At 41.1% G+C, this 19,605-nt stretch overlaps 1 protein-coding gene across 2 annotated transcripts in view; it reads right to left on the bottom strand.

Annotated features, from left to right (window-relative positions):
- The window catches only part of ZMAT4 (zinc finger matrin-type 4), a 367,372-nt gene that overhangs the window by 278,409 nt on the left and 69,358 nt on the right, over positions 1-19,605 (bottom strand). For both annotated transcript variants that reach the window (XM_017537215.2, XM_017537226.2), the window contains exon 2: positions 15,873-15,978. In XM_017537215.2, the coding sequence (XP_017392704.1) occupies positions 15,873-15,974 (102 nt within the window). In that variant the 5' untranslated portion in view covers positions 15,975-15,978. The remainder of the gene's footprint in view (positions 1-15,872; positions 15,979-19,605) is intronic.

Below are 19,605 nucleotides of genomic sequence, written 5' to 3' on the forward strand. Positions count from 1 at the left end.
ACACACACACACACACACACACACACACACACACACACGTATTTCTTAAATTTGACAAAATTCCAATCAAGATTTCCATGGGATTTGTGAACTTCAAGCATTCACATGGATTAAAGAGTACACACTAAACAAATAGCTAAGTCAACTCTACAATACAAGAAGATAGATACGTGATTTGTCCCTCTCAGATATTAAAGCACAGTAACTAAATACAAAAGACTGGAAAAGATCAAGAAAATTAAATTCACAGAGCAGAAGAAAAGAACCTGATTCAGACTCATGCACATGTGGGAATTAACACATAGCAAAGTGACACCCCAAATTACAGGGAAGGAGTGAATCGTAAGTGGTCATAGGAAAACTGGCTCACCATATGGAAGGAAATCAAAGTGGATGCTTACCTTATGCAATATTTAAAGGTAAGCACCAAATAGAGTTAAAGATATGAATATGAAAAATGGAAGTGTCAATTAATTGAAGATGGTATACTTAATTTTTTTAACTATTAATGGAAAGGGCTTCTTAAACAAACTGCAGGGCAAAATGTTTACCAAATTGATCATATAAAAATGGGCAAGATTAAAACTAACAAAGGGCACCATGAACAGATATAATAGGAAGATGACAGAATGGGAGAAGATATTTACAATGTCTAAATCCAACAAGGAATGTAGGAGGAAATAAAGAGAATACAAGCACACCAACAGAAAACTGGACAAATGATATGAAAAGGAATCGTTTTAAAAAGGAAAACAAAAGGATTAAAAATATATTTAAAAGTTGTTCAACCTTTATAATAATTAGGGAACTACAATTTAAAGTAACAATAATATATTGACTAGATTAGGAAAAAATGTGAGGCTGAAGAAAGCCAATTATTGGCAGGGATGTAGAGATCTGGGAACCCTCATGTACAGCTGGTTGGAGAGCAGAGCAAGACTGAGACCGGTTCAGTAATAACATACCTTATGATGGCTGTATATCCATCTGTTCCATGAAAGGGCTGTATGTACAAAGCAGCCCCCAAATGCTGAAGGAGCCAAAAAAGAACAGGGGAGACAAATTCAGTTTGGTGGTGAAGACTGTCTTAATGGCCAGGCACGGTGGCTCATGCCAGCAATCTCAGCACTTTGGGAGGCCAAGGCGGGTGAATCACCTGAGGTCGGGAGTTTGAGACCAGCCTGACCAACATGGAGAAATCCCGTCTCTTCTTAAAAAAATACAAAAATTAGCTGGGCATGGTGGCACATGCCTCTAATCCCAGCTACTCAGGAAGCTGAGGCAGGAGAATTGCTTCAACCTGGGAGGTAGAGGTTGTGGTGAGCCGAGATCGCACCATTGCACTCCAGCCTAGGCAACAAGATCAAAACTCTGCCTCAAAAAAAAAAAAAAAACAGAGTTTCACTGAGGGAACTTACAGACAGAAGCGTGGCCTTGGGCAGTTTCGAGACAGGTAGATCTTCATTCCTGCTACCCCCAGACCCAGGGCTGGGTATATTTCCATAGGGAAAGGGGATACACGATCTCTGCAAGACAACTAAAGGCACCCTCCAGAACAGGCCAGTGTTACAACCTGTAACATGTGCCATAATGTCAAGGTTGACCAGTTCCTATACCACACACAGGAGATAAAATGCAATCATAGCAATCAGGAAGCATTTACGGGACTGGGGTAATCGGAAGTCAACGTGGTGGATTAGCATCCAAGCTGGAGTCACTTTTGTCTCCACATCATCTCAGAGAAATCCCCCATGGTTCTTTAGGGCATATGTAAAGGTGTTTGTCACAGCACTGCTTGTGTTAGTAGGTCATTGGAGGCAAACTAAGTATCCATACCTGAAGGAATGGGAAAGTCAAAAGGTAATAGATGCTTTTTATGGAGTATTAGGCAACAGTTAGAAGTCATAGAGCACATATAAATGCAGGAACATGGATGGCTCTTGGAAATGCACTGCCAAATGAATAGCAAGATAAGAATGAGATTCGCACCACAATATCACATAATAGCGTGTTAAAAACACATGCTGGGCTAGGCCCATGCCTGTAATCCCAGCACTTTGGGAGGCCAAGGTGGGCAGATCACCTGAGGTCAGGAATTGAGACCAGCCTGGTCAACATGGTGAAACCCCGTGTCTACTAAAAATACAAAACCAGCTGGGCGTGGTGGTGTGGACCTGTAATCACAGCTACTCAGGAGACTGAGGCAGGAGAATCACTTGAACCTAGGAAGCGGAAGTTGCAGTGAACTGAGATTGCACCACTGCACTATCGCCTGGGTGACAGAGTGAGACTCTGTCTCAAAAAATAAAATAAAATAAAAATGCATGCCTATATACATTGTGCATGATAATATCCTCCCAAAGAGTACACAATGGAAACGGAGGGATTGAAGTGACTTTGCAGTGAAGAAACCTGACCATCACTCCCTCAGCCAGGTGATCAAGGTCAACAGCAACACTGATAGCGTGTACCCTTGATGTGAAGGACCCTTTAACCTCTGCAGTCTTATTCTCCAAGGACACAAAACTCCAGTCTCATCATAAGAGAAACATCAAATAAATCTCAGCTAAAGGCCATCCTACCAAATACCTGACCAGTAATCTTCAAAACTGTAAAAGTCATCCAAAACAAGGGAAATCTGAGAAACTATCATAGTCTAGAGGAGGCTACTGAGACATGACACTAAATATAACATGGAATCCTGGGTGGGAACCTGGGACAGAAAAAGATATGAGGGAGAAACTAAGGAAATCTGAACAAATATTGGACTTGACACTTTAAAATATAGGTTATAGGCCGGGCGCGGTGGCTCATGCCTGTAATCCCAGCACTTTGGGAAGCAGAGGTGGGTGGATCACCCGAAGTCGGGAGTTCGAAACTAGCCTGGCCAACATAGCGAAACCCCACCTCTACTAAAAATACAAAAAATTAGTCGAGGGTGGTGCCAGGCTCCTATAATCCCAGCTATTTGGGAGGCTGAGGCAGGAGAGGCACTTGGAACCTGGGAGGCAGAGGTTGCAGTGAGCCAAGATTGCACCACTGCACTCCAGCCTGGGTGAAAAGAGCAAAACTCTGTCCCAAAAAAAAAAAAAAATATATATATATATATATATATATATAATCTTATACCATATACATATTATATAACTATTAATACAATGTTACTATTATATGTTATATAATAGTAATAACGTATTAATACTGGTTCATTACTGTGACAAATGTACCACAGCAATATAAGATGTTAACAGTAAGGGAAACAATGTGTGTCCAGGTACATAAAAATAGTCCATATTTTATAACCTTCACGTAAAACTAAAACTATTCTAAACTTTTAAAATTATGTAAAAAAACAAATCCATGCCCACAAACCCATATACATCTTAAAGAACATATACAAATGAAAGTCAAATCAAGCTTCCTAAAATAGTTATCCATGAGGGCATAGGGAGGGTATGGGTATGAGGAAAGGGGTTAAAAACAAAGAAGATCCCTAACCTTCTTGTGTTAAGGAAGAAGAAACTAAAACCAGGAAGTGTTAAGTGATTTAGCTAAGGCTGTTCCTCCAACATGGACCTTCTGACCCTGGGTACACCAAAAGCTGTTTCCATAGCTAAGACCTGCTCTGCCTGCTCTGAGGATAAACTGAGTGAATTCTCTCCAGGGATAGAAGGAAAATTCAGCAGGTGAATCAAAAGGCACCCTGAACCTTTCCATTAAATGGGAAAAGAAGGTGTTGCTTTTGGTCTTTAAAGCAAGCGACAGCATCCCAGAGGCCTCCCTGCAAGGTTAAAGATGGGAGCTGGCTTTAGAGCCAGAGACCTGGAGCGTCAGATAAGGGGTATTATCAAGGGCAGAACCTGGAGAAGCTAAATTTCCAGAAGATGTATTGATGGTAAGTTGATAGCTCCGTGGAATTAATGAAAAACAATAATGGGAAGGAGTTCTTGGACCAGAAGGCAGAGAAACTTCCCAAGTCAGAACAAAGTTGGGGAATGGCAAAGCCAGGCCTGTAGAGGCTCAGGAGTATTTGGCAGAGGTAGAAAACAGTTTTGTTCTTTTTCCTATCAGTAAAATCTAAAAACTTTAAAAGGGCTATAAAAGCCTTTCCTGCAACTGGCATAGCGGCAGCAAAGGCGATCCCAGAGGTTGAGGGAGAGGGGGGCTGGGGAGGGGGTGGAGAGGAGGCACGGGAGCCGGGGTGCGAAGGTGGCCTGGGCACCTCCTGAGGGGGTGCAGTTATGCATTCATAGGATCCTCTGAGAAAGCAACAGCATTCAAAGTTAGAAAAGTTCCACTCAAAATTAAATCATCTCAGTATAGAAGCCTGAGGAAACTAATTAAATTCTCAAATCATAGCAAACAAGGAAAGCACTCTGTTCTCAACACCTCCAAGTATCAGAAGGAATTTAGGCGAAGACACATGTTTTTGCTCCACACTCAAGCCCACCTACTTTGGGGATTCCCCGGCCTGCTAATATCTTTTTGAAACGATAAACAATCCCAGATGGCTGAACTACTTGGGGGTCAGGATTGCATATGTTTTCGCGTGAATACGGGGAATAGAAATGCTGGAAGAAAAATTGTCACAGTCAATAACCAATCAGTACGGGTCAAGATCTGAAAAGCAACTGATACATGCATCACTGCACAAGTATTCACAAGGAGAAAGTCTTTTTCCTCCCAGGGTTTTATCAAGGCTACCGTGCAGTTATCAGTCAATTTATCAAGTACTTTACAAATTATGATACAATCATAAAATGAAAATCTATGCCACAATTAAGACAAATGAAACTTTCATTATAACATGTTACCTTTTCTGAAAAATACATAAAAGTAAAAATTAAGTTGCATCTATATGCATAGAATATTTCAAAGAAAATTGGGAAGACTGGTTTCATCTGAGAACTAGGTAGCTAAGAAACAGGAATAGGTAGGGAACTTTTCACATACTATACTCTTTCATAGTTTTTGAATCCTGAATTGTGAATTTACTGCCTCTTCAAAAAATGAATAAAATGCTAAAATAACAAATATTTATGTATTTATAGTCCACCACTTTGCTCAGAGACTTCAAGAACACATACCAAAATATATCTGCATGTAATACAATCAGATAAAATAAATGAGTGATACATATTTAAAATAAAACAGGAGAGGCCAGGCATGGTGGCTCACACCTGTAATCCCAGCACTTTGGGAGGCCAAGGGGGATGGATGACCTGAGGTCAAGAGTTCAAGACCAGCCTGGCCAACGTGGTAAAATCTCTTCTCTACTAAAAATGCAAAAATTAGTCAGGTATTATGGTGCACGCCTGTAATCCCAGCTCCTCTGGAGGCTGAGGCAGAAGAATCTCTTGAACTCGGGAAGCGGAGGTTGCAGTGAGCCGAGATTGTGCCGGTGCGCTCCAGTGTGGGCAACAGAGCAAGACTCCGTCCCAAAAATAAAAATAAAAATAAAACAGGAGAAACAAAATAGCAACTAGGGGTAAGTCAAGCACAAGATGTAGACACAGCATTTTGTTTGGTTGCTGGATGTGGCCATGCATTTGGTGTCAAAAGCAAAGCAAGAAACAAAGTCAAGTGTCTACATTGAGCTGCCACTCAAAAGATGAATGGCTTTTCTTGAAGAGGAGAGCAAAGGAAAATGTCTGTCAAACATTCATCTAAATAAGGCCCCAGGATACTACAGGCAGTGTCCTCAATCACAGTGCACAGCTAAGGAGACCCTCAGGAGGACCCTGTCCTTCCACCTCCATGCGGAAGTGGGATGGTTCAGGCTATTTAGCAGTGAGGCACATGGCTCAGGACCTGAGAGACAGCTGGCCCCAAAAGGTAGGCAGGAGAGAAATGCTATGGGTCAGACATGCCACTTGGCACACAGGCTCCAAGTTCCAACCGGAAAACCTCTTGTGCTTGATCAACTAAGTCAGGGGAAACGGAGAGAAAAGTCTAAGTCAATAGCCTGTTACTCTTTGTCTTTTAGACAAACAGCACTTTGCTTGCTTCCATTTCCTCCCAGCACTGTAGTAAAATGGGCATCCGCTTCACAGCAGCTCCTAAACACTGGGTTTCAACAGTTGTTTCATTCATTCATTTGCCAAAACCACTCCCTTTGGGAAGCACGGTCTTTCCTCCTCTCCTCTTTCTTCTTCACCCCAGCATCCACAACGCAGGTCCTAATCACCACATTTCCTCCAGTATCACCCATATACGGTGCACAGAGACAACGCTATGTGTTCACCAAACCAGTTTCATTTTCTTCCTGGGCACCCAGCAAAGTGACATGTCCCAGTCTCTCTACAGTAAGAAGAAAATGCGATTGAGTTCTGGTCCATGGAATCAGGGAGATATCATATCAGCCATTTCCAGTGCTGGTCCCTAAAATGTTCTGTGCAGTCAACCATCATCCCCATCAGTTTCCCAGATACCAGTTGGATTTTTATACTCAGGGCAATGTCAGAAGCCTCTGCCAGTCTGAGTTCTAAACAATTATGGAACCCAAAATCCCCCTCCACTAACGTACAATGGCTACAATGTAAGCAAGAAAAAAATTTTTTATTTTGAGATGCTGAAAGTATTTGTTGCCAGAGTTAGCCTGCCTTGTCTAACATAGATATTGGGTTTGTCCTGTAACAACAACAGCAAAAAATTTGACATTGGCTTGGCAGATGTGTAGTAAATGGGGAAGGTTCAGATATTGCAGACTTAGTTTACATGGTAGCAAAATACTGACAAAAATTGCCTACAATACTTTGGAAGTCGCACTACCTGCCTACTGAGATTACAGTTGTAGGAGAACCAGATGGTTCTATTCTAGGACATGGATAGAGTTCTAGAAGAATTGGAAGAGGATAAAGAACACTTTAATATATGTTATTTTGTTACTATATTCGTTACTAATTGTCTATATTGGTGTTTGGTCAAGTTTTTCAAGAAAAAAAAAGTCAGAATGCAACTTACCCATTAGCAGATAGAAGTCACATGAAAGAGAGATAATCCATAAATTTAGGACATAGAGAGTTGGAAAGGCCATTTGCCAATTGCTTCTAGACACCCAACCATGAGAGATGGCATTTTTAAACACATTGAGGGTTGGAGATCCAGGGAAACTTCTCAGTCAAGCATGTGACTCAGGCCTTTGGCAAAAATCAAATGAAGGGCATAGCCTTTTCACCTGCTTTTTTTTAGATAACCTCAAGATACCCACCATTAAATTGTAAAAAAGAAAGAGACAGTGCTTCCTCATGGGGATAAGGAAGCATTAAAATAAATTGTATTTAGGAGAGAATTTGTTTTGTTACTGAGACATGGAACTTTCTAAAAAATAAATCGAAAGCCTTTTTACATTATTGAAAAAATAATATTACTAAAGACATTATGATACTAAATTAGAAACACTTTTAATATTCTTTGAGCCTTAAATCAGCAGTCCCTAGGAGGGGAGAGGACCCAAGATCCATTTCTGATGTGGCCAGGAGAATAATGAACAGGAAAGAACTCCAGGGGTCAGTGCCAGGGGTCATTGGGAAAAATGAAAAAGAAAGTCCCTCCCACAGAGGAAGATCAGATTCTATTCCAGGAACTTGCCCCACTTTATGGAAAGGGAAAAGTTCCAGTGTCGCCCTGCAGGATGCTAGCTTTGCTATGGACCAGCGATTTCTCTTTGTCTTCATTCTTCTTTTTTCTAGATGGGAAATGTTACTGTTATCATTACCATCCAAAAGTGTAGGGGAAAAGCGGTAATATTTTTCTTTTGCTCATAAGCTGCTGAACCAATAGGAGTCACATTCCCACTCAATAGGGAGGCCCATTCCAGGATATCCTGAAATTTGAGCTGAACAAAGTGATTGGGAAAAACTTGAGGTCGTTCCTGTTAAGAGGGGATGTGTGTGTTCTGTGTTGGAGGAAGAATGAAATGGAGAGTTGGTGTCCAGAAGGGTAGAATGGCAGAGATGATGCTATATGTTTGTTAAACCTGTTTCCTTTTACCCACACATTTAAGTTGCATTTTCCAACTTCTCCTGCAGGTAGGTGGGCTGTGTCACTGAGTGCTGGCCAGTGGGATACGGTCTGACTCCTAAACTCCACTAAGTGACGTCATCTGCCCTCTGCAAATGAGAATTCAGGCAACAGAGCATACTCTACCTGTGTTCTCTTAACCAGTGATCATGAAGCACATCATCTAACAGTTGCTCTTAGTCACGTGCATATTGCCATGAGTTGGGTGGGTTCTTCAGCCTACTGTTACCTACTTCATTAAAGCCTCTTACCGGCAGTTCATTTTGTGTTCCATTGAACCGCTTTTACTAATAATGACTAATAAAAGGTAAGATGCCCATGCTGGCCCTGCTGGAATAAAACAAAAGGAAAATATAACAGTAGTTACAAATCTTACAGAAGATTAATATTCTTCAATAAAATGAACAAGGAAACAGAAGTTGAACATCAACAGACAATCAGGGATAGTCCACCACACATCAATCATCCAAAAAGATCTCCCATATGGAATAATTTTATTTATCGTATCAGAAATATTATCTGTGTCAGTAAGTCTAGGATATTATGAAGATATTACCCTGGACAAATGTATCAATAATTGTACTAACAGCCTCTGGGAGAATTAAGCAGTCATGATGCCAGGATGTTCAAAAACACTGAAACAGTGATTCTCAATGTGTGATGCAAAGAAGGGATCCTCACAGGCATCCTACCATAAAGACTTTTCTTAGTCTTTGCCCAGTTAGCCCTTGAATCTCCAGGAACACTTCGCCTGCAATACCTAGGGTAAGTGTGGGCCTGGCCGGACTCAGGTCCAGATGGTGCAGTGCTGGGTGGGACCGACAGGCTACAGTCACAGCCTGATCTAAAACCCACAACTCTCATACATCTGAAGGAAGCTGTTTAGCCTGCATGCTTACTTCGAGCTATTAGAAGAAAGAAAAAGCAAAGGTCAGAAGAAGGTATGAGGGTCTATGAGAGAAAAGGCAACAAAGGCATTATTCTCTCTGGAAAGTCATGAAACTTTAATCAGCACATTTTAGAAACCTTAATTTTCACCTTTTTATCACTACCCACAGAATACTTACACCTGACCTCCAACCTGACTTAACAGAAGCTAGAAAATGCCCTTCCAGCTGCTCCCCTGGATTAAATAGACGCTAGGCAAGGCCAAAGTTCTGCTGGAAGGCAATCAGAACAGCTGAAACAGAAAAAAAAAATATGTTTTGGCATGTCTCTGAAGGTCCCAAACACTTGCTGCTACCATGGTGAGTGAACAATACTAGATTCTGCCATTCCCAGGTGGGCTAAAGGGGCTCTTTCACCCGTACTGATATTATGTCAAGATTTAGAGATGTCTGAAAAATTTCCCACTGGCTTGGAGAAATGCCTTTGCCATACCTATAAAACCATCACTCATAACTATATCTTGACACTGGGCTCTCAAGTACAGACTGACGCTTAGTGTGTTAGTACACTGAGCATCAGTCTGTGCTTGAGAGATAATGTCATCATCTCTTCTGGGGCAGACACCTCAGCCTTCATCAAACTTGCCCCACCCCTCCCTTCCTCCAGTCCATACCCCCAGCTCAGTCTGAGCATCGCTGTCAGTGCCAGTGAGTGACAGCCAGGAGCAAAGGTCTACAGCGGAGAGCAGGGGAGGTATGGTGGCATGGCAGGAATGCACAAAAACACTTAGCACATGGCTCCCACTTGCCCTCAGGAAGCTTGCAGTCCTCTTGGGAGGGGTAAGAGTGCCTAACTACTGATTTCACTTGGAGCAATTAATGAGACATGTGGTACATCAATGCAAGGGTTATTAGGGTTCACCAGAAGGGACAAGCATTTGGGCAGGTGCATGTATGACTGGCTTGATGGAATCTGCCCAGCAAGAGTTCTTCTCACTCTCCTAGGTCTACTCAGTACCTTCTTCCTTTGGCTGTGTGTGTGTTTATGAATTCCTTTTTAAATATATATATATATATATATATATATATATATAATGTATATATTCTAACTACATATTCTAATATATAGATAATATAGAGAGACTATATATATATATGGAGAGAGAATGTCCTTACTTAACATCATTCACAGGTTCTTGGAAACTGAACCTTTAAGTGAAACTAGGTCTAGCAGGTCTTCAAGTAACATCATTTCATTCAATGTCATTTCAGTTTAACACTGATGAGGAAAAAGATTGGTTTCATTATATGCCATTTCACTTAAAGTCACAGTTTACAAAAACTGATGCACGACATAAGGATTTTCCCTCTGTGTGTGTGTGTGTATGTGTGTGTATGCGAGTATATGTGTGGGTATGTATGTGTGTTTCTGTGTTTGTGTGTACATGTGTGTGTTTATGTATTGGTGTATGTGTGTGTTTATGTGGGTTTGTGTAGGTGTATTTATGGGTGTATATGTGTATGTGTGTTTTTATGCGTACATTTGTGTGTGCACATGTGTGGGTATGCAGGGGTGTGTGTGTATAGTGTGTTTATGTGTAGGAGGTGTCGGGGGTGTATGTGTATTTATGTATATGTCTGTATATGTGTTTATGTGTGCATTTGTGTGTATGTGTGAATATGTGTACGTGCTGGTGTTTATGTGTGTATGTGTTTGGGAGTGTGTGTGTATGTGTGTATTTGTGTGTGTGTGTATGTGTGTGGGGAGTGTCTGGGGTGTATGTATGTGTTTCTGTGTATTGTATATATGTATATGTATGGGTGTGTGTAGGGATGTATGTGTTTTTATGTGTCTGTATGTGTGTTTACATGTGCATTTGCATATATGTATGTGGGTATGTTTAAAATGTGTGGTGTGGGAGGGAATGTTTGGGGTTTATGTGTGTGTGTTTGTGTATGTGTGTGTATATGTGCGTTTATGTGTGTATGGGAGTGTGTAAGTGTGTTTATGTGTGTATGGGTGTGTGTACATGTGGGGGGTGTTTATGTGTCTGTATGTGTGTTTACATGTGCTTTTGTGTATATGTATGTGGGCATGTTTGTGTGAGAGGGTGTCTGGAGGGGCGTGTGTATGTGTATATGTGTGTGTGTGTGCGTATGCATGGGTGTGGGTGTGTTGGAGGTGGGTGTATTTATGTGTGTTTATAAGTGTATGTGTATTTACATGTCTGTGTTTATGTGTGGAGGTGTGTTTGTGTGTGTGTATGTGTGTTTTTGTGTGTGTGTTTGTGTATGTGCTTATGTGGGTGGGTGTGTGTGTTTATGTGTGCATTTGTTTATGTGGGTGTGTTTATGTGTATAGGTATGTGTATTTGTGTGTTTGTGTGTACGTGTGTTTATGAGTGGGAGGGTTTATCTATGTGTGTATGTGTGAGAGATTGTGGTATATTGTGTTTATGTGTGTGTGTTCATGTGTGTGTGTGGGTATGTGGGTGTTAGGAGTGGATGTATGTGTGTATATGTATAAACACATGTTTATGTGTATTTATGTTTTTATGTGCGCAGTCTGTGTGTATGTGTATATGGGTGTGTTTATGTATGTGTGTGTGTTTATTGTGTGTATGTGTGTATGTTTATGTGTGTATTTGTGGGTGTGTGTGGGTGTTTATGCGTGTGTTTCTGTGTGTGGGTGGGTGTATGAGTGTACATCTTTCTGCCCTCTACTTTTTTCTTCTTCCCACATTGCAGAAAGCCACTCCTTCACTCATACAAGCAACTCTTTCCCTTTGCAGGAAATTATTCTTTAGCCACTTGAAACTGTAGCAAATCACACAAATGGCCTCCCTGGAAAACTGTTTTTAACCCCCATAATGCTTAGGCCCTTTCCTTTGAAAGCTTTCTCTTCCTTCTGTGTCTGTGTCTACTTGTTGTGTTGACTCAGACTATTCGTCCAATGAATAGAGACAACATCTAATTACATTTCCCACTGAAACGTTAATGTGTTCTTAACGCTTAGCAGGTAAGAAAAATAATAATGCCTCTATGTTCCCCATTTTTTTCCACCTGAGGACTTCATATGCAAAAAGAGGTTTTTAAAGCATAGCATGAAAATGTTTGGTTGATTAGACATGTATTAGGTTTTTCTGTGCTCTTGTGCAAAGGTTCAGCCTTTCAAAAGGGTTGTCCAATTATTTGGCATTAACACATCTCTTTTCTTCTGCTCTCCTACTTCGGAAGACTAACACGCTAGTCTCACAGCAAAAATCATACCAAAAGCCATTTTCTTCCCCAAAAGTATGCCTTGACCACCGCCATCTATCTATCACTTAGAAATGTTCAGTTAAAGCATTATGCTGCGAGATGCTTCAGAGCCTCACAGAATCCAAACGCCTCTTTCCTTGACATCCTGACCCCATCCTTTCCTAACACAATGCTGCCAGGGTGGCCCCCTCAATACTCCTGAAAGATAGATACCAAGATTTTCCTTGTTTCACTCGCCCCTAAACTTAACCCATTTGTGGAAGCATGGATAAATCCATGACATTCTCCAGCAAGTCTTTCTTGGTCATAATAGCTCTCAGCGATGCCTCGCTCTTTTAAATTTGTAATATGCAGATATCTACAAAGTTAACAGCACGATGTAGCATACATCAGGACGCCAAGTGGGGAAAAAAAAAAAAAAAAAAACCCTAACACTTTCTCTTTGTATCAAATTTCATCAGTAGCTCCTTAAAAGAAGACAGCAGAATTCTGCAGGTCATGTGCTTGGAATCACACAGTTATTTTTGCCCCACTGAACTATCTGTGACTTTTTCTCTCAATGAAGTCCATGAGCTTCTCAGGGACAAGGATCATTTATCATATAGGTTCAGATTCCCCTGAAATAACTAACACTAATATTGCTGGACATACAGAATATACACAGTGGATTCTCACTGATTTGCCCCATAGGGAAGCTGAGAAAATTATCAGCTTGAAATGAAGAATGAAATCATACTAAAACAAATCAGTAATAGGACATGGAAACTAAGTGTAACAACAATTTCAATGAATTGGATGGAATTTCGATCGCCTAGAAACCCGTTCTATAAGTCACTTCAGCAGGGAAGGTGTCTCTGGAGGAAAGGGGCAGATTGATAGAATGAGAATGTCAATTTTCAAATGGACTTAGAGATCATATGATGCAAACTGTCTTGTTGGAGACAAAGATGTGGTGGTGGAGAAGCCTCGGCCAAAGCTGGGGAGACCGGAGATTGATATAAGATACCCTCAGTCCTGACTGCGTCCTTTTCACACGCTCAGCAGCTTTGCAGCAAGAATGCACAGCTATTTCTCACTGTAGAAAGGGCCTTACCTCTGCCTGGAGAAAGGGAGGAAAATATCATTCAGAGTTCCCATCCACATTTAATGGGAATGCATTTAATGTTACCGCGATGATGTGTAACACTGTTAATTGCAGATCTATTGTAATTGCTTTATTTTCTCTATGTCATCTAGCTACATTCAACCAACACTAACGCATTCTCTAAACAATTAGATTGTGTAACAGCAAGAGTACAGTATGTTAACAGGAAGACGTGCAAAACGTGTGATCAAATAACTAAACACTTAATTGAGCAGCTGAATTTCTTGTTTAAAAATTTTTCTTTGTTTTCAATATTCTGACATTACTTTTCTGGTAAGGCAGTGCAGGACAGGGTCACCAATACAGTTTTGTAACACACCCACCCCCTCCACAAACGCTCTCTGAACATCTGTCATGTGCAGGCGCTATTCCAGCAATTATGGAAGACCAAATGAATGAAACTCCATTTCTGTCCTTATGAATCTAGTAAGATGATTACAAATGAACACAAAAAGTCTAATAAAGAAAGAACATAAAGAACTAATAGGAGGCTATGGAATTTCAGAGCAGGGACAAATTCCCCCATTTCCTTAAGGGGGGAAATAATACAAATAAAACCATATGGCTGGGCACGATGGCTAATGCCTGTAATCCCAGCACTTTGGGAGGCTGAGGCAGGTGGATCTTAAGGTCAGGAGATCAAGACTATCCTGGTTAACACGGTGAAACCCCATCTCTACTAAAAATACAAAAAATTAGCCTGGCGTGATGGCATATGCCTATAGTCTCAGCTACTTGGGAGGCTGAGGCAGGAGAATCACCTGAACCTGGGAGGTGGAGGTTGCAGTGAGCTGAGATCACACCACTGCACTTCCAGCCTGGGTGACAGAGCAAGACTCTATCACACACACACACACACACACACACACACACACACACCCATAAGGTGTTTATGAAGTCATAGCCACAGAAATTAGAAAGTACTTAATTTCAAACAATGGTCTTTTTTAGATAATTCTTTTAAGTTCAAACTGACTTCTAACACTTGGTTGCCTTTAAACAATGACTATACTAATATTTTTACACAAATGCTGATTTTAAAGTTTTCATCAAACATTTGCTTTCATCAAAACATTGCTGCAGAGGAGTTAATGATGAATAAGAATATAACTTTGCATGTCTGGTAGACTTTACAGCTTCCAAAGCATTTTCACAGCTACGATTTTGACAGATCTCATTTGGTCATCACAGAGCCCTGAGGAGTATGCAGGGCCTATTGGCTGTCTTTCTGTGTGCATATGTGTGTGTGTTGTTATAATTATTTTCATTGTGCATAGAGGAACCTGAGGCCTAGAGCAGTTTGAGGATTGACAGTGACAACTGGCATTTGTCAGACTTGTCAGACAAAAAGAAAATTGCTGGCTAAGCCTTCCAATCTAAAATTACTTTCAAGTTCTTACACTTGAAAACTCGTGTTCTTAGCAAGACCCAGTCTCTACTAAAAATAAAAATAAAAAACTAGCTGAGTTCAGTGGCATGTGCCTGTAGTACCAACTGTTCAGGAGGCTGAGGTGGGAGGATCGCTCGAGCCCAGGAGGTGGAGGCTGCAGTGAGCTATGCGTGCGCCACTGCACTCCAGCCTGGGTGAAAGAGTGAGACCCTGTCTCAAATAGAGAAAAAAGAAGGAAGGAAGGGAGGGAGGGAGGGAAGGAGAGAGGGAGGGAGGGAGGGAGAGAGGGAGGGAAGGAGGGAGAGAGGGAGGGAGGGGAAGAAGATGAAGAAGAGGAAGAGGAAGAAGAAGAAGAAAAGAGAGAGAGGGAGGGAGAGAGGGAGGAAGGGAGGGAGAGAGAGGAATAAAAGAAAGAAGCTCATGTTCCTACTGGTATATGTTCTCTTGAAAACAAAACATACCCTGGTAGCGCCCAGCATCTCAGAATTCCCCAGCTCTCTTTACTCCATCCACAGCACCTCACTCCTTCCTCATCCTCAGACACAGGCCAGCCTCTCTGCTCTCATCCTCTGCTCCCAATAAAGGATCAAAAAGCGGCCATTTGCTCATCCATCCTAAAGAGCCAGTGCCACTGATTTATGACTTTCAGGAGTATTTGCACTTTAAAACTTCATTATAACTCTGCAGAAGGCATCTTGATCGTGATAAGCACATGCTGGGTACTGGACATCAGGTGGAAGCAATCTGCAGGAAGGAAGTGACCCGGGTCCTTCATTACTTGCTGCCTCTTTCCCTGCAGTGGTTAACAAAGGTCTTCTGAGCTTACCTTCGGGGCATAGGTGGAGAGAGGAGCTGGCATAATGCATTGAAAGGAACTTCGTGGATGCGCAGTGACAGATTTAACAAGTAGAGAAAGCCCAAGCAGTGCCTCCAGAGGCTGAGATACAAATTTTAAAAAAGGATCTGGGAAGCAGACCGAGTCTGACAATGACACCCCCCACTCTCACTCCTAACTCTACTCATAAACACTTGTGCTGGCCTTGACCTCAGACTGCCCTGTGGTACTTAAAATCTGCCCCAAGTCCAGAGGGAGGATCTTGGAGTCCTATAACAATGACCCAGATGCTCCCTCCTGCATTTGCAAACAGAGTGGGAAAGCTGTCCTTACCTCGTAGTGGGCCACACGCTGCGATTCGGAGATCAGCTGTGCGCTGCACACCTTGCAGTAACTGTCTGTAAATAAATCCTGATCGATATCGGAGGACTTCATCAGGCTACAGGAGAATCAACAGAAAAGAAAAATGAGTCCACTGCTTTGATGTTTATGCAGGATATTAACCATGTGAAAAGCCAGGATCACAGTAACAGGTCTGACAATGGTGACAGAGGGGCGGGTCTCCCTTGACGTTACCATATCGATTAACCATATTACGTGTATAGGTTATAATTTTCTCATAAATACCCAACAGAGCTGCTATACCCTAAAATTAGAAATCCAGCTATAGTTTTTCTGTTTGAACAAGCAAGGCTTATATCTAATGTCTTGTCAATCATTTCTGTGAAGGTGGGGGCGCCATGGCTCACACCTGTAGTCCCAGTGTTTTGGGAGGCTGAGGTGGGAGCATCACTTGAGGCCAAGAGTTTGAGACCAGCATGGGCAATATAGAGAGATTCTGTCTCTACAAAAATAAAAATTCTAAAAAATGATGTATGTGAGATATTTTCACATCTCATATATATGTATATATATATATATATATGAGATGTGAAATATATAATAATATATATATATTATAAATATATAGATATTATATATATTATATATATATATTAACAAATAATAAGAATAATATATATATATATATATTAACAAAATGTTGTAAGCACCTAAGATATACAACAATAGAAAGTAGGTTAAAAGAACTTTGATACATCATCACACTAGAAAATTAGGTGGCTCCTAAATCCAAATTCAGATAAATCCTTCTTTAAGGGGACATTAGGAAAAGGTTTACCATTAGCAAAAGAGATTTATAAGTATGTATAGTATTATACTGCATTTGTTTTAAAATATGTATAGATGTATTTAAAAACATTCCAGGAAATTATAACACAATTCTAATAGCACTTATCTGTGGGAAATGATAGAAAATTGCAAAAGCAATTTTTAAATTTTTTTATTTTTAAATTTTTCTTCAACAATCATGTATTACTTTTGTAGTCAAGGAGGAAGTTAGCTTCGTCTAGAGATTTTTAGCAGTATAAAATCTAGTTTGGAGTTGGATAGTTACAATTAGAAAATTCAGAAATAAAATCAGACTAAACTATAACTTTCCTTGCAACCTCATACTATGTAACACCAGAGACCTCACTGTTCAAGCTGACTCTTCTCCATTTAGAGTTGTTGAATTCAGAAAGGCCACCTCCATCACCGCGTACCACAACTGGACCCACAAAGTAAATAAATACATTCTCAAATTCCAAACCTGGAATCAAACTGCAGCCAAGGATCTCAAGCTTCTGAAAGCAGTCTGTTGGAAACGGATCTTATGGCAGCTGAAGTGTCATGTTTCCACCCCAGAAACACACCCCAGTGCATCCGATTGCTTTCACCCAGCCCACAAACGCCACTGGTTTCACCCAGCCCACAAACTCATATTACTACCAGCCAAGCAAGAAGTCAGGACCATGGCAGACAGCATGCTCTATGGAGAGGCAAGAGAAGCTCCGATAACAGTAATATGGGAGGTACTTTGGACTTTATCTTATTCCAACGCCATCATCTTACCTATAAGACTGTCCACAGTTACACTGCTAGTCATTAGCTTAGCCAGAAATATTGCCTCACTTCCATGATTCAGATTTCCACAGGCTAGATCCATCCCAGATCTGGCGCTACCACACGGCATTGGGTGAGTCACTCAACTTTCCATGCCACTGTTTCTCCCATATAAAAATTGAGATAATAATATTTTCTATGCCTCCTTAGAAAGTGATAGTGAAAATCACAGGGAGAAATATATGAGAAAGTGCTATAGCAACCATAAAACTCTCTGCATTTGAAAGGGATCAGTAGTATATTTTTAAATAACATCCTGATGTTGTCAAGATGTTGGCCAAGTCCTGAGCAATGCAACAAAATGAAGGGCTGTGACTCATTTTAGGTGATTTTTGAAATAATCTAAATAACCAGGCCATATTAGTAAAGTATCTGCCTGAAATAAAGGCTGTCTGCCGCAACAACTCCATTCTCACATTCTGTCCTTAGCCCTGGCTCTAGTGGCTCATTCAGGGCATTTCTATTTAGCAATTCAAAAGGATTTACAGTTTCTGCTCCTAAGAGATAATAATACCTGTGGTTTTTCAATGACCCCAGCAAGCAATAGCTATGCCATGTACCACTGTGTCTCATGGTTGATGTCGGCCTGTTATTTCAGGAAGGACCACACCTGGCAGGTGGCCCAATTGGCCTGAAGTCTATTGCCTGCTGTGCCTGCAGATTCACCTCCTCTCCCACAAGGCAACCTGTTCCAGAAAGTCTGGAATCAAAATCTGCCCCACCAAAGTTTTCATCCAATGATTCTGTCATTAGGTACAACATGGGACCATACCAGTCTCCATTTTTTCAAGAGATATCCTCCCTCGAGTGTCTGAAGATAACTCTCTTCTATCTACTTCCAGGTCCTACCTGGACTTACCATCTTGTTCTGAGTCTATTTCATTATAGTCCATCTTCTTCAAAAGCAAGACCAAGAACAGACTAGGACACTCCAGAGATGGGAACTTCTCAGGCAGAGGATTGCCAGTCCCAATGCCAACCCAAAATATCATAGTCATTTGTAATGCTCTCTATTCACGGCCCAGAATGTAAATGAAGAAGAGATGTTTTGATGATGAGAAACTGTAGTACAACATTTTGAAATGTCAAATGAGAAAAGAAAACTTACTGAGGTATATTTTTTAAGCCAAGCTTCTATAAGTGGTTGTGTTTAAATATTATCGTGTTCCCTGCTATTTCTAATAAAGAAGCACACGAAAATAGATTCATGGGTGACCTGGTTAATAGGAATCTCCAAACTCACTGCACACTCCTTCCTCATTATACAACCAACTGCAAAAATCAAACACTGTGAAAGGATATTCAAGGTACGTGTCGGACCAAGCAGGCCTGTAGGAGTCTGAGTCTCGGTAAAGCAGCTGTGCAACAGAAATAGCTTTAAAGGCAGAATATAAAATGTGTATACTAAAAAAAATTCAAGGGAAGAGAAAATATCATGGCTTTTTCCACTGTTTTATATAAGAATATTGATTTGAACAAGTCCATATGCAATTTTTTAAAAGGCAATAAGGACCCCTCTGAAATTGACGACACCTGAGTGTAACACCTGAACAAGTTACATTCCAGTGGGAGGCAATTAATGGACAAGTGTCAGACTGGTTGGTACATGAGGGTTTTCCTCCAGGAAAAGAGAGCTCTGTCCATGTAGGTCACTTTAGACAACCAGAGGGTCCAATTTATGATGCAAAGGCTGGAATTCCCAAGAAAAGAGGATGTCACTTGCTCCTCTCCTCTAGTTTGTTCAGAAGAGGATTTTAGCTTCACTGGCCTTCACTGTCTTCACCAAGACAGCTGGTAAGAAAAAGGAAGAAAAAAAAAAAAAAGAATTTCCGGTTTTTTAGCCTTGTCCATGCTCCTGACGAGCCCATGCTCTACTCCAGCAGCTGGAGTAGAGACAGAGCCATTGATCACTTCCCGGTCAGTCCAATCTGTCCCATCAGAGCCAGTGTCTAGTGTCCTCCCCCTGGAAACATTCGTATTGTGCTGTGCCATGAGGCCTTGGGACATTCTGAGGAGGGATACAAGAGTAGGGGAAGACAGAAATTTGATTTCCTGAGTCTGA

Source organism: Cebus imitator, unplaced genomic scaffold (genome assembly GCF_001604975.1).
Source record: "Cebus imitator isolate Cc_AM_T3 unplaced genomic scaffold, Cebus_imitator-1.0 Scaffold5, whole genome shotgun sequence".
Lineage (NCBI taxonomy): Eukaryota > Metazoa > Chordata > Mammalia > Primates > Cebidae > Cebus > Cebus imitator.